The following is a 16,419-nucleotide window of genomic DNA, read 5'->3' on the forward strand; positions in this document are numbered from 1 at the left end:
GCTTCGATAATAATGCCCAGATGTGTAAAGTCTGTTAAAGCTTACAACATGAAATCCTAAAAGAGTTAGTTAAAGTGGTTGTTAATCCACTTTTACAACTTTATATAACCCTCTGTGTAGCCTGATTACTATTGCTCCTGTCTCTGTGTTTTATAAAAAAAATGCAGCCTTTACCGTATTTTACAGCTGCACCTGGCAATCACGTGACCGGCCGGCTCTCTCCTCTCCCCGTCTGACAGATGAAGGGGACGGGGCCGAGATTCCTTTGCTGATGTCAGGCAGGGTAAGAGAAGGAGGGGGGAGAGAGAGCCGGCCAGTAACGTGATCGCCGGGAGCCGCTCTGAAACATAGGTGCCAACATTTTTTAAAAAATTGCAGGGACACTTTGCAGCACAGCTATCAATTACTTACCACACCCACGTCCACTCTGCATAATTTATCTCCGCCTACTTATCAGATTATAGGGTCTACTCAATAAAGAGAGAATTACAGGAAATTGAAAAGGGTATTTCAAATTTCAGGCCAAAGGAGCAGAGTTGGAATAATTCTTCCATTCAGCTGCACTTCTTCTGCCCAAAGTTTAAAATTCTCATCACAATTCCCTGCAAATCTAAAGTGTTAAATGTGCTCAGATGTGACCATACAAAAAAATGTAATATGCAAATATAAATAAAGTGCAAGGTGTAAATAAGTACGATAAAGCCGAATTATACTATCTGGTATAATTAGGTTTTATCGTGCTGTCTTATTTACACCTTGCACTTTATTTATATTTACATATTACAATTTTTGTGTGGTCACAGTCACACCTGAGCAGTTTTTGCACATACGATTGTTGCTTTCATCCTACCTACCTTCAAAACTAATAGATGAAGCTACAGGCTACATTAAACAAAAAATTATTAAATAAGGAAGTATCTACATTCCAATTATGTATAGGAAAAAAATTGAGAAACGGGGGCAAATAGGAGGAAGGAATTTTATGGTACGGTACCCGTACAGATAGTCATACCTACTAATGTATATAAAAATATCAACATTTTTTTTATTGTATACAGAGTAAAATAAAAATTTAACAGAAAGAAAAAATCATCAGCAAATACATCATGGAAATTGAAAAAAATTAATCATCAAATACATAAAAAAAAACTTATATAATATCTTTGATCTTAAAATCTTAATATCTTTTGATCTTTTTGATGTATTTGATGATTATTATTTTTTTACATTTCTTTGATGTATTTGATGACTATTTTTTTCTTACTGTTAAATGTTTATTTTACTCTGTATTCAATATAAAATGTTGATATATTTATATACATTAGTAGGTCTGACTATCTGTTCGGGTACTGTACCATAAAAATCCCTACCTCCTATTTGCACGTTTCTCCATTTTTTTCCTACCTATCTTCATGACATGTCTGTGAATGTGTCTTCAATCTCGATCTCCAGGGGTCCTTCTCTGCAGTATGGCGGCCAGTGCCGGCGAGGCGCTGCCGAGAACAAGTGCCTTTGCTTTAAAAATGGTGCCAGGCAGCGCCATTACATAGCTGCGCATGCGCCCACCCAGCTGAGCTTGTACGAGCTTTCCTGAGCCCGGCAGGCATTGGAACAGCGCATGCGCAGTTACAATGTCGGCCCAGCACCATTTTTTTTACAGCTGCCCATAACAGGGGGCATTTACGGGCAGCCCAATGCAACACTAATTTGCCAGGACAGGGTCCTATTTGCCGGGACTGTGCCAACATTAAACGGGACATTTGGCAGCTATGTCTAAAATACAGTAAAGGCTGCATTAAAAAAAAAAAAAAAACACACACACAGACAGGAGCATTAGTAATCACGCTACACAGAGGATTATAGAGGACAAGAAAAGTTTTAAATGCAGCAGGAGGGGAGGGGGTGGGCTCTGACACAGGTACAGACCGGCAGGGAGGGGAGAGGAGAGAGGAGCAGAGAGGAGGACAGAGAGCTGCGGATGACTGAGGCATGTACACTGACCACGGCGTCTGGGCTCCGCAGCCATGATACACCATGGTCAATGTACAGAGGGGAGGGTATAAACTGGCAGGTTCAGCCAGGTTTTTCAGGCCCCCATTGCTTGGCACCTGTCACAGTGACTCATACAGAGATCCTGGGAGCTGCAGGCAGCTGTCTGGGGGCAGGTTTGACATCACTGGGGATGGGGTGAGGATGTGATCCTAACCACCAAGAGCCCAGGAGAAAGGAAAATTCCAATGCACCTGAGAACTATCTGAGGTCAGAGGAGGGAGAGAGGAGGGGGGATTGAGCACACTGTGAAAGACTGATAGGGGGGGGGGGTTGTGTGTAATTATTGTAGTGGGGGACAGACTAATGCCCCTCATGCAATGTGCTCCCATGTAATGTACCCTCCTGTGCCCAACATGTAACGTGTACTGCTGTTTCCCCACATAATGTGCGCCTCCTGCACATTGCCCTGCTGTCCCCTATACATTGTCGTGCTGACCCCCCTGTGCTCTGCATAATAATCCCCCGTTCCCTGCCCTGCTGACCTCTTCTGCTCTGCCCTGCTGCATCTTGTGCAAAAAAAAGAAAGCACATTTTACATTACAATCATACGTTTTAATATTTATTCTAATATTTAATAATATTTTCAAAAATAATTGTTCTATCAACAGCTCGCTGTTCACACCAATGTTACATGAGCTGTAGATCTGAATATTATTTCAGATCTAAAATCTCACATCTTTTGCCAAAGGTTAATCCTAGAGAAACTCTGCACTATATTGTACATTACAGTCTTATGCTGTACTATAGACACTAGGGCTGTGCATCTTCACTTACCTCACGATTCGATGCGATTATGATTATTAGGGTCGCGATTCGATACGATTCGATTCCGCGATGCATCACGATGCATCACGATTACTGCCCAATGCCCATGCCCAGCCCACTGCCCAATGGTTTTCAAAACTTTATCAAAAAAAACAAACAATCAAGGAGTCACAAATAAAAGAATCCTTTTTATTTTCATTTGCTTCAAAGGACACTTTCCTGGACCCTGTCATGGCCTGCAAGCCCTGCATACTTTAGTGCACTTGCACTGCAAACATATAGGAAGGTCTGAAAATGCAAACAGCATAGCAGAGACAGACAACAACACTAGTATTTTACTAGAAGTAACAGTAAAATTAGTAAAAAACTGTAGTAGTGCAGTTTACTGCTTCATAAAAGAAAATATTAATATAAGCCAGGCCTACCACCATTTAAAGTACAACTAAAGGCCAAACTTTTTGGATTTTGGATAAAGTTTGGCCTATAGTTGTACTTTAAGGCAAGCCAAGATAGAAGAAGCCAGCCAGCCAGCCAAGCTAATATTCTTGTGAAAATGGTCATCATAAATTCCCACAAAACATTATATATAAATCCTTTTATGTGAATATGCATTGCAATAAATTCCAGGTGTGCCATAACCTGTCCTCTACAAAACAGAGCACTTCCTGACTAGTAGCAAACGTCAAGGGTGAACCTGGCAATAGTGCACTGCTGCATAACTTCCATGTTCACCGTGATGTTTGTTTCCCTCTGCAACTGCCAGTCAACTCAAGTGAGTTGATGGATTGGCTGCTAGAGGGGAGTTACAAATATAAGCTTTAAGCTTATCAATTCACTTATGTCACTTTTATGTCACTTACTTTACAGAAAACGTTACCTGTCCTGCAGACAGTCTCTGTCTCTACCACGATTAAACCCAACTGAAGTCAAGCCAAAGCCACCATTAGAGGAAGGAAAACCCTTGACAGAGTAAATCATCAACTAAAGCTTAAACCTTGAGTAAATCTTCATGGGATCACAAAAAAACACACAACACGATTGTCTGCATCAGAATCATGAGAACCGAAGAAAGGTTTGGCATTGCCACACTGGTACAACTCAAGGCATATAGGTTAGGTCAGGTTTGTGTGTATTTGTGATCCACTAAAGATTTAATCAAGGTTTTACGCTTCAATGTATGATTGATTTAATCTTTCAAGGATGTCCTTTCCTGTACCGTGGCTGCCTGGCTTGCCTTCAGTTGTCTAGATACACTTTTACCTTTAGTATTTGTTTGGTTGAGTGAACCCCCTACACTTGCTATTGCTACAGAGTACAACAGACCAGCAGACAGACATGCGTTGCAATAATTTCCAGGTGTGTGCCATAACCTGTCCTCTACAAAACAGAGCACTTCCTGACTAGTAGCAAATATCAAAGGTGAACCTGGCAATAGTGCACTGCTGCATAACTTCCATGTTCACCGTGATGTTTGTTTCCCCCTGCAACTGCCAGTCAACTCAAGTGAAGTGAGTTGATGGCTGCTAGAGGGGAGTTATACAAATATAAGCTTAAGCTTAAATAATTATCAATTCCCTTATGTGAATGGACCATTTTTTAAAACAAGCCATTCTCCATTTCTCCAGTGCTAGAAAAGCTGTAAAAAATATAAAATTTTCCAGGTTCACTGCGATTGTGTTTGCCCCTGCCATTGCCAGTCAACTAAACACAGTGTGTGTGTGTCGTGACTACTCAAAAGCTTATACGCAGCCTCATCAGCATCAACTCAACACACACACACTGTGTGTGTGTGTGTTGAGTTAATGCTAGAGCTGCGTTATAAGCTCTTGAGTTGTCACGACAATCAGTCAGTCAGTCACGTTACAGAAAGAAAACTTTACCTGCACTGCACTGAGCAGCACTCTACCATGTCGATTACATCTGTAACTGAAGCCAAGCTAGCCAACAAGCCACCATTAGAGGAAGGAAAATCCTTGAGAGAATAAATTGTAAACTGAAGCTTAACCTTGAGGAAATCCTATGGGGGTCACATTCACAAACTCACAAATATAGTATATTACACAAGAATCCACAATTGGTGTTTGTGATCCAATAAGATAAGATTTACTCGAGGTTAAGCTTCAAATGTACAAGTTATTTCTCTCAATGATTTTCCTTCCTATAATGCTGCACCGTGGCTGGCTTGGTGTCAGTTGTCTAGAAGAAAATACACTTTAATATTATTTATTTGGTTGAGGGTTAAATGAACCCCTAGTACTTGCCTAGACACTTTTAGTGTGAAGCAACGGAATGGATTATGGATTAGAAATGGACACATTGGACAGGACAATCTTCAAAAACAAACCATCAGTGCTATAAAGCTATAAAACAAGACTGGTGATGTGACTGACTGGTGACTGGCGGCAGACTGAATTAGTAATTACTAATTCATTAAAAACATGAATTAGTAATTATTTCAGTGCTTAGCATTTGGGAACATGTAGGTTTTTCTGAAGGGAACACTAGATGATCCACATGCTCAGGTTTAAGACTGCTTCTTTTCGCTGTTATAACATCTCCTGCAGTAGAGAAAACCCGCTCTGCAGATACACTTGTACCTGGGATACACAAGTATTGCTTTGACAGCTGAGAGAGGAGGGGGAATATGATCTCATGCTCACGCCACCATTTTAAAGGGTCCTCAGTGAGAGGCAGAGGTGGGGCTTTAAAATATTTTTCCATTTCGTCTTCTGCCTTGGCATAGGGGGTCTTAGGTTCTATTGCACCATCAGTGAAAGACTGCCCCAGCAAAGTCATGAGCAGCGATGTTGTGGCCTTTTTTTTGGGAGGAGAATGGCTGTCCTCAATGGGTGTTGTTTCTTATTCCACAGTTGCTTTTTCCCTAGGCACTTCATCCACATTTGTCCTTCTATTAGATGTAATCTGTGTGTTTGAACAAAATATAATAGTATAAGAAGAGCTGAACTGACTAAGAGTGTGATTCATTGATGAGGTGTGGGAAACTGCACTGTAATCCATACCATACAGTTCCACTTCCCACACCGCATCAGTGAATCAGGGCATGTTATTACACAACACAATGTAGCTGAGCTTCTAGCTGTCTGGCAGGAAACATGATGAAATTCTAATTACCTCCAAAGATGCAGCCTCCTCAGTCACTCCTCTGTATATCTCCGATCTCTACTCCTCTGTGAGAATAAAAGGCAGTCCTTTAAAGCGAGGATCCAGAGCAGAGGCTGCATGAAGGATCTTCTTCTCTGCCTCACTGCTGTACCTCTTCAGGAGATCTGTTTTGATTGCATTCTTGATCTCATGGGTCATGGCTGTGTCTCCCATGGTGTCTGTCATGCTCTGGAGCAGTTGTGCATTTAGAGGGGCAATGAGAGACTCTGTTGGGTTGCGCTCTTCTGACATCAGCAAGGTTGCATCCTTCATTGGCTTTAATGCACTCACAGCGTCCTCTGCATTTGACACATCTGTTTCATTGAGAGTGCAGAGATCAGACTCTCCTTTTCTGACTTCTGGAGACAGCAAGGTGGCACAAACTGCAGGTTGTTGTTCTAAGAACCATGTCATATGCGCTGTTCCATCTTGTTGACACATCAGTTATTAGCTTATGATTCTTCAGGCCCAGACATTTCTGTTTCTCTTTTAGACAGTGGCTTGCTCTAGTACTGTGATGGAAGAATGTGGATATTCGTCGCACTCTGGCGAGAAGCCTGGAGAGCGTGGCCCCTTTCAGTGCCCGCTGACATGCAAGATTGAGTGTATGGGCAAAACATTTAACATGAGGAAATTTACCAACTTGAGCTGCAACTATCATGTTCGCCGCATTGTCGGTCACAAGCACTACAGATTTATCAGACAGCTGCCATTCTTCAACAACATGAGACAGTAGCTCTGCCAGATGATCACCTGTGTGAGACTCATAAATGGCTCTTGTTTGCAACACATGTGACAAGACCTGCCAGTCCTTAGTAACGTAATGTGCTGTTATTGTAACATAGGACTCCGTTGTGACTGACGTCCATGAATCACACGTTATTGCAACTCGACTGGCTTGGTTCATTGACGCAAGTACCTGAGCTTTGGTGTCGTGGTAGAGTGCAGGTATAACGTTTTCTGTAAAGTGCCTGCATGATGGGATCTTATAACGTGGCTCTAGCGTCTTCACAAGGTAGCGAAACCCGGCGTTGTCCACAACTGAGTAAGGCCGTAGGTCCTTGGCGATGAAAGCTGCCACAGCTTTGGTTAGTTTCTTCCCTTTTTCTGAGTTGGGCGGATAAGTTGACAGTATGGCATCAATTCTTGGCTGATCTGGGTCTAGCAGTCTTTCCTTGGCAGTGGTGGCACTGCTGGTGGCGACAGGTGTTACTAACTCAGAGTGAAAACGGCTAACATGGTTTCTCAAGTTCGTAGTATTCCCTAGGTATTTCATTTTTGTGTGACAGGCTTTACATACGACGTGTGTCTTGTCCAACTCACGCTTCCCTGTGTGTTCGTAAAATCCGAAATGTGCCCAGATGTTTGCTCTTAAAACGCTAGGTGCATTTTTTATCTCTCGATCTTTTTCTCCTTCTGCCATATTTACCACCATACTACCATGTATGTGACGGAGACGGATGACGTAAGTTGCCAAACTCTGTCAGTGTTTAAAAAAAAAATAAAAAAAAAAAAACTTGTAAACTAAGCCGCAACAAATCAACCAAGCAACATCTTTCATAAAATATGACTGTCTGTCTGTCTGTCAGACTCCCTTCCTTGCATGCACTGAGCCAAAACCCCCGGGGCCCCCCCTTACCCCACAGCTGCCTGTGACAGTGACACTGACAGAGACTCCCCTCCCCCCACAGCTGAGCTGGCTGCAGCCTGACACACTGACAGAGACCTGGGTGGATGTCCCACACCTTCCCCAATCACCCACAGCACTGACAAACACTGAGAGTGAGTGAGTCCCCCCCCTTGCCCAGACCCCCACACTGACAGAGACCTGGAAGTCCCACACCTTCACCAATCCCCCACAGCACTGACAAACACTTGAGTGAGAGTGAGTCCCCCCCCTTGCCCAGACCCCCACACTGACAGAGACCTGGATGTCCCCCACACCTTCCCCAATCCCCCACAGCACTGACAAACACTGAGTGAGTCCCCCCCTTGCCCAGACCCCCATAGCTGACTGACACTGACAGAGACCCCCAGGCCCCCACTGACACTGACTGACCCCCCTGGCTGCCAGACTGCCACAGCAGAACAGTACCCTCGGGCCCCGACCGACCGTCCCCTGTCCCAGGCCCCCCCCATCACAGACATCCCCCAGAGATACAGACGAGAGACCCCCATGAATGATTACACAATTATTTGTTCGGACATACCTGCTGTGTGACTGTGTGGGTTGTTGTGCACTGCATTGCAGAGGAGGACAGGTGCTGTGCTGCTCTCTGGGCTCTGTGGCGGGCGGCTGGCGTCACTGGCAGTGGCGTGGCGGCTGGGCCTCCAGGGCCTATCGGCTACGGTGAGGTGAGTTGAGGCTGGCGGCGCTGGCTGGCTGTGATGGGGACGCACTTGGGGCTCCTCGCTCCTGTGTGTGGACTCACTGGACTGGCGGCTTCTGGCTTGGATGGCTGGCTGGCTGGCTTCTAGGCCGCAGGTGGGATGCCGATACACGGGGGGGATGTCTTGCTGCGCCTCGGCCCGGGTCAAAGAGGCGGAAGGGGTGGGGCGGAGCCTTTTTATTAAGCTCCCGCCACTAACCCACCAATCAGCTGCCGATCCTGCGATCTTGTGATTTTTTTTTTCCCTTGCGCGATAGGGCGTGGCCGCGGCTGATGACGTCATTTCCTATAATCGATTATGCCGGCAGCCCGCATCGATGCAGAATCGCAAAGGGTCGAATCGCGATGCATCGATCTTTCGATTATATTCCCCAGCCCTAATAGACACTATATTTTACATTACACATCCCTGCACTATATACAATATATTTTACATTACATACTCTGCACTATATTGCACATTACATACTCCTGCATCATATACACTATATTGTACATTATGTACCCTGCACTATAAACACTATATTGTACATTACACGCTCCTGCACTATGTACACTATATTGAACATTACAGACTCCTGCACTCTATACATTTTATCGTATGATACACACTCCTGCACTATATACACTATATTTTACATTACAGACTCTGCACTATATGCACTATATTGTACTTTACACATTCCTGCACTAAAATACGCTGTATTTTACATTACAGACTCCTGCGCTATATTGTACATTACATACTCCTGCACTATATTGTACATTACATGATCCTGCACTATATTGTACATTACAGACTCCTGCACTATATACATTATATTGTACATTACACACTCCTGCACTCTATACACTTCATTGTACATTACACACTCATCCTACACTATATACACTATATTGTACATTACACACTCGTGCACTATATACACTATAGTTTGCATTACAGACTCTACACTATATTGTACATTAAACACTCCTTCACTATATTGTTCTTTACAGACCCCTGCACTATAAACATTATATTGTATATTACATACTCCTCCTGCACTATATTGTACATTTCACACTCCTGCACTATATACATTATATTGTACATTACACACTCCTGCACTATATGCATTATATTGCACATGCACTATATACAATATATATTGTACATTACACACTCCTGCACTATATACATATATTTTATATTACACACTCTTGCAATCTATACACTTTTTTTGTACATTACACACTCCTGCATCATATAAATTATATTTTTCATTACACACTGCTTCACTATATACACTATAGTGTACATTACACACTCCTGCACTATATACATTATATTGTACATTACACACTCCTGCACTATATACATTATATTGTACTTTACAGACCCCTGCACTATAAACATTATATTGTACATTACATACTCTTGCACTCTATACACTTTTTATTACGCATCACAAATATCGACACCTCCCTATTCACCTTAGCCCGAGCCTTGTTCAGCCTAGCCACTTAACGTGCCATGCGCCAGTGAGTACGCATTACCATATCCAACCACACCACCAACATATCCGGGTAAGTTCTGCGCATCCTTAGTACATCCCATTTAATGTCCCTGATGATCTCTCTCATAGACCTTAAGCCCAAATCATTGCTACCCACGTGGACCACCAACACATCCGGGGCCCTATCCAGCCGAGCGTAACGTTCCAGTTCCAGAAACACTCTGCTCCACAATAATCCAGTCACTCCAATCCAGCGAACCACTGCCTCCTCCCTCGGGATGCCCAATTGATGGCCGTTAGGCCGGACATCAGCTCTCTTTGCACCCCAGTGGACATAGGAGTGGCCCACTATCCAAACCAAACACAAACCCATACCTGTAAAGAGAGAACAGCAACCATACACTACAACAGAATAACCTTAAAACAAAGTTAACCGACATACAATACCAGGCTTTCAGTCAAACCGCTCATCTTAGCCACCACCCACCGTTCAAATATGGTGCAGTCCCAACAGGTGAGGTCGAACATGCAGGCGGAATCGCTGAGACTCCCACCTGCCAATGCGCCTCACCACCCCGTCCCCCAAACCTCATCGCGCCGCCTCTGTGGCAGCCACAATTCTAAACGAATGGGAAGCAAAAGAGACTGGACATAATCTCAAACTACCAAACATTTGCGGAATACCGAAGTGAACTGATACTGCAACAAAGCTAACCCAACAGCATGCAACAAAAACGGGACTTCCCCCCCGAGTGTAATTCCAAAAAACGAGTCACCGCTCTCATCGGGCAGGCCAAGGAACCAGGAACCCCAAATAACTCAACCCACATTCCCTGTCCCTCTTGGTCCGTTTTGGAGAGCCATATCCAAAAAACCACCGAACCACCCCCAAACTGAATATCAGCCAACTGTAAACCATCCCCATTTCGCAGAACAGACCACTTTCCCAATACGCAAAGCCCCAAAGAATGCCAATGTAAATTCTTCCTGAAACAGCACCACTTCATAAAGTGATGAACAAATCTGGACAAAACTGATAAAAGGGATCCCAATAATTCAAAAGACACCAGCCGGTGGCCATCCACCGACCAGCGACCCCTGCGGTATCCCTTCACTACCTGCCGCACCAAAAAATCCTTGGTAAAATCCTCCTTACCCAACAACTTAAACAAAAAAGCCAACACAGCCAACTTACGATTTAACAACGACACTGTTTCCTATAAAACAAAGCACCAAAATATAAATCTCACCATCTTCCAGCTCACCTACCAGGTCACCAACCAAGCCAAACCATTTCTCCCAAACCTTCGAATAGCCAGCCCATGTAGCCTCACTCACCGCCCGCCGTATCAACGCAGCCATCACTCCAATGCAGTCTTCCACAGCCAGCCCGGACAAGGAACTCCCAATTGCGCCGCTCCTGGAGCCAACGAGCAAGACTTGTCCCACTAAAACCGAGACGACAATGCTGACTATTAATCGGCATCCGATGCCCAAATTGTCACAATTGAAATGGATCAAATGCATTCAAAGACTAATATCTCTGTGATACCAACGCAGGGACGGCCGAACCGCCTTACGCTGCCAGAACTGTTCGTCGTACCGAAGCCACGTCAAACCACCATACACTCTATATGCCTCCCCCATCGCGTCAAAATAACAGAACAACGCTGAACAATTCTCCGGCACCTTTTTGCCAATTATGCTGGCCAAGATCGCGTGCAGCCAATTAGTACACGACCGAGGAATAAGCCTATAAGGCCACTTCTCCTCTTCCTCGTTCTTGCTGTCATCCAACTTACCTCGGTCCAGATTAAATTTCTCCAAAGGAAGCAAGGAAAAAATTTCCACATACTCACCCTTCCAAATTTTTTCCTTAACTTCAGTCTTGAGGTGCGCGCCAAGGGGGCCTTCCAAACACACGCAAACCTCGCACCTAGCCGAGTCTGCCAAATGCACCCTGTCCCCTTCCTTATCAGCAGCCTTACCTGTTCTGCTGTCACCACCTCCACCGTCCTCCACTGTGAGGGGCCTGCTAGATCAGGCTGAATGTACTAAGATGATTGATCAATCAACTTGGGTACAACTAGCCTGCCGGATTTCACGTACGATTATTGCTAGGAGCTGCGATAGCCACTAGCAATAATCACTGTCTTCTCCTGGTGGGGGCAGCTTGCCGCTGGCCGGGAGCAGACAATTGCTCAGCAAGAGGGATTCCCCTGTCAGCACTGCATGTTGATGGAGGAATCATGTGAAATTTGCATGGTCTATGGCCTGCTTAAAACACACATTCCTTGGCAGACATCTAGTTTAGCTGCACACATGGACACATGAGCACACACATTTTTCATACATTTTTTATATCTTTGTTGTACTTTGGAGACCTCTATGTGATCAAATAAAGTCACACTTTTTTTTACTTTGTTGGCTATTTCATCAAACCTATTATCCACAATCGCCTAAGACTCTTAAAATATTATAAGTGCCCAGAGGTGGAGAGAGGAGGGAACAAAAAAGAAAACAATTATCACAATTTGTAAATGCCCCAGAAGTGGTCTACAAGTGCTAATATGGTAAATACAGACCAAGATCTAAGCAATTGGTACCTAATGCAATTTGCCAACATTCACCCCATACTTGACCTCTTGCTAAATTTTGCTGTAATCCCAACCCTTGGGCTGACGTTGGTTTTTCCATTAGATGAATGTCCGACCATATGATCTAAAACACCAAATTGATCTCTTTTTTTTTTTCTATTTCTAAAAGCATGCTCATAAACTTATATGGGTATGATGGGATGGGTATGGGGAGTTAAGTCCAGTCACTTCTAACTAGGGATGATCGAACTTTTGAAAAGTTTGGTTCGACCAGAACACTCGAACTTCCCGAAAGTTCGGCCGGGATTTCAGAACCCCATTGAAATCAATGGGACCCGAACTTCGGTAATCAAAAAACACAATTTTTGAAGCCCTAAAACCCAATAAATGCCCCTAAAAAGTGCCTAGGGTTCTGGTTCATGCCCCAGGGACTATTAATCACACAAAAAAAAAGTTCTTAAAAATTGTCATTTTTGATAGAGAGCCAATTATTGAAAAAATTATTGAAAAAAAAAATGAGATTTCTTTGGATTTAGTGTCTGGGGGGTCTAAAAAGTGTACATGTGAAGTTTCAGCTCTGTAGCATGTCAAGACCAAGAAAATAAAAGTTTGTTTGTATTAGAATTGCAGTAGAGCAGGATAGTGGCTTCGCTATTTTCACACCCGGCTTTTTGTTGCAGGCGTTTATAGGGCTTTTTTGTGGACGTGTTTGGAGGCAGGCATGACATCTGAACTTCTGTGTAGGGGTATATATACACACACACATGTATGTATTTATACACATACACATATATAGGTGTGAAAGTAGCAGAACCCTATGCCAGCACTAATGAAATAATTAGCAGGCATGGGACTTCGCTCCTATCACACCTATATGTGTGTATGCGTATAAATACATATAAGTGTGTGTGTATATATATACCCCTATACAGAAGTTCTGATGTTATGCCTGCCTCCAAAGACGCCCAAAAAATGCCCAAAAAAACGCCTGCTACAAAAATGCCCAGGTGGGTTGTTGCAGGCATTTTTTTGGGCATTTTTTGGGCGTCTTTGGAGGCAGGCATAACATCAGAACTTCTGTATAGGGGTATATATACACACACACTTATATGTATTTATACACATACACACATATAGGTGTGATAGGAGCGAAGTCCTATGCCTGCTAATTATTTCATTAGCGCTGGCATAGGGTTCTGCTACTTTCACACCTATATATGTGTATGTGTATATATACATACATGTGTGTGTGTGTATATATACGCCTACACAGAAGTTCAGATGTCATGCCTGCCTCCAAAGATGTCCACAAAAAAGCCCAATAAACGCCTGCTACAAAAACGGCCAGGTGTGAAAGTAGCGAAGTCACTATCCTGCTCTACTGCAATTCTAATACAAACGATCTTTTTTCTATGGCGGTCACCCTGACATTGAAGGGTTTGGTCAGTTAACCCTACACTACACTACAGTCACCCTGACACTCAACACTTTCCCTACAGAAACTAGATTATTAAATCTAACTATAGTGGAAAATAGTACTCTAACTACACTAGATATCCCTTTCCTCCACTAATAATTAATAAATGACACTTTGAAGCAGGAGTAACAGAACTGCTTCCACTCTCTTCCACGTCCCTGTATTACAATGCTAGAGATTTGGTGGGGCTATGTTATATAATGGGGGGCGTATTCACTACTGATTGGCCTCTGGACCCCCTAGTCACTCCAATCACATTCCTAGCATCCTCCTGCCTCCTCAATTGGCTTTTACTGATGGTTCTGGTCCAATCACAGGCTTTTAAAGCCCAGTTCCTGTCCCATTGCATTTGGGTCGGTTCTGGTTGCCAAATTCCAAACTTTTGCAGCAAAAAGTTCGAAATTCGGCCGAATTTCGAACAGTCAATGTTCGGGTCGAACCGATGCTCGACCCGAAACGTTCGATCATCCCTACTTCTAACACTGGTTTCATCTTAAAAAAAAAATAATAATAATAATAATTAAAGCACAGCCAGTTGCTAGTTCCTTTAACAATGGTTACCCAGCAGTTTCTGCTGCTACCCAAAGATGCAAAGATTGATTCTAACCAAAATGACACGAATCAGGTGACAAATATTTCATTTTTCTAAGTAACTTTAGACATTAAAAAAGGTATCATCGTTTTATAAAATGCACTTCAATGGCAAACATACTGCAACTTCTAAGAATGTATTCCTGTTTTGTTTCTATATATTCACCTGACCAGATCTGGAGTTCATACTTCTGAAGATCTCTCTGATATATTCTAGAAGGGTCATAAACTTCTTGTCCTCGTAGTCAAATCTCTTTCCGAACACAACAGAGCAGATAACATTGGAGACTGCTAATCCCAGCAGATATGTTGGGTCAAATGGAGTGTCTGTAGAAAAAAGAAAAAGCTAGTCACTCTTTAAATGGGCACACCTCCATATAAGCTTGAGTTGAAGAAGGTGAAAGCAAGTGCGCAATACTTTACAAAATTCCTGACCACTCAGCTCAAAAGGCAGCAAAAGGACACATCTATATTTTCTAGTTTAAATCTAGTTACAATGCAAATATGTATCATGTACAGAACTCATACAACATTCACAAAATGTATTTTAATAAATGGTAATCTGCCAAATGATCAGAGCAACTTGCAATTTACTAAACAGGTGCAAACTTAGAAGCAATAATGCAAAGCAAGTTCAGGGTGACAAAAACATGCATATACTGCAGAATACCCAAAGCTGTACAAACATGGAATCTTCACCAGCCATGCCTCTGTGAATCAATAAGGTTAAAGTGAATGCATAGCATAGTCTTTATAAGATTCTTTTACAAATGAGGGAAAAGCTTAGAAACACGAGGGGGTGGGGGTTTTTGATCTTGAAGGTGGTATAAATGGGTGTTGCCTCCGTCCCTATATCTTGAAGAAAGAAGGGGTTTTCTTGGTGTCTCAGGCCAAGGGAATGGGACTTTATGGGCAGGTAGGTATCAATTAAACAAGGTGAAACAATAAATAAATAAATAAATAAATATATATCAATTTATTACCGATATTTACATAGGTCAAAAGTAAATGGATAATATCATCTCAATTGTGAGCATTAGTGTTGGGTATAGGCCCAATGTGAAAAGGATAAAGAAAGGAGGGATTCTAATTGAACCCGTGACATAAGTGATATTTGTGACAGTTATGGATCTTGTCTCAGTGTATCCCGTGTATGAATCAGGAATAGATGGTTCACAGAGTTTCATCCATAAATCTGACGCGTTTCGGCTATATTAGCCTTTATCAAAGTTTTCTGTCACCCAGCTGTAATATATGAAATTTAATATTTCCATTGATTTGGAAATATATATATAATTAATGTACAAAAGTGAATAAATACATACTTGTATTTAAAATCTTGTTTCTTGCAAACCAAAAAATTCCCTCTGTCTCCTCTAGACCTGCAGCAAGGAGCCGTAAGATACCATGGTCTGGAAGGATATATTATTAATTATAATTAGTGTTGAGCGAACACGGACTGTATTATTCGTGTTCGTACCGAATAATTGGATTTTTTTTACCCGAACACGGACACGGACACTTTACTGTATGTTCGGGTAAAAATCCGTGTTCGGTCGTTTTATTTCCGGGTTTTGCATGCTTTGGCGCTCTTTTCATGGCGGGCTTTCAACAGCCAATCAACAATCGTTTAACTGGTGTGCCTTAAGCCATCCCAGCCATGCCTGCAAATGTCTTAGTAGCTGTGATTGGCCGTCTGAAGCATGTGACCAAGTCTTTATAAGTTCGAGGCAGCCGCCGCAGCAGCGTCATTCTGCTGCTTAGCTAAGGGACAGAGCACACATCAATGTGCTGGCTGCTGATTAGGGAAAGATAGGCAGGAAAAAACCATTTGTGTCCGGATAGAATTGAGGGACAGGTCGGAGTGTTTAGGCAGGGCGAGTTGT

The 16,419-nt window shown here is 42.9% G+C and overlaps 1 protein-coding gene across 1 annotated transcript in view; it reads right to left on the reverse strand.

Annotated features, from left to right (window-relative positions):
- LOC309559470 (cytochrome P450 2C8-like) overlaps positions 1-16,419 on the reverse strand; it is a 70,232-nt gene that overhangs the window by 27,977 nt on the left and 25,836 nt on the right. Inside the window, exon 4 of the mRNA XM_082262742.1 lies at positions 14,700-14,860. Within this exon, the coding sequence (XP_082118868.1) occupies positions 14,700-14,860 (161 nt within the window). The remainder of the gene's footprint in view (positions 1-14,699; positions 14,861-16,419) is intronic.

This window comes from Pelophylax lessonae, assembly GCF_965119305.1.
Source record: "Pelophylax lessonae genome assembly, chromosome: 7".
Classification (NCBI taxonomy): domain Eukaryota; kingdom Metazoa; phylum Chordata; class Amphibia; order Anura; family Ranidae; genus Pelophylax; species Pelophylax lessonae.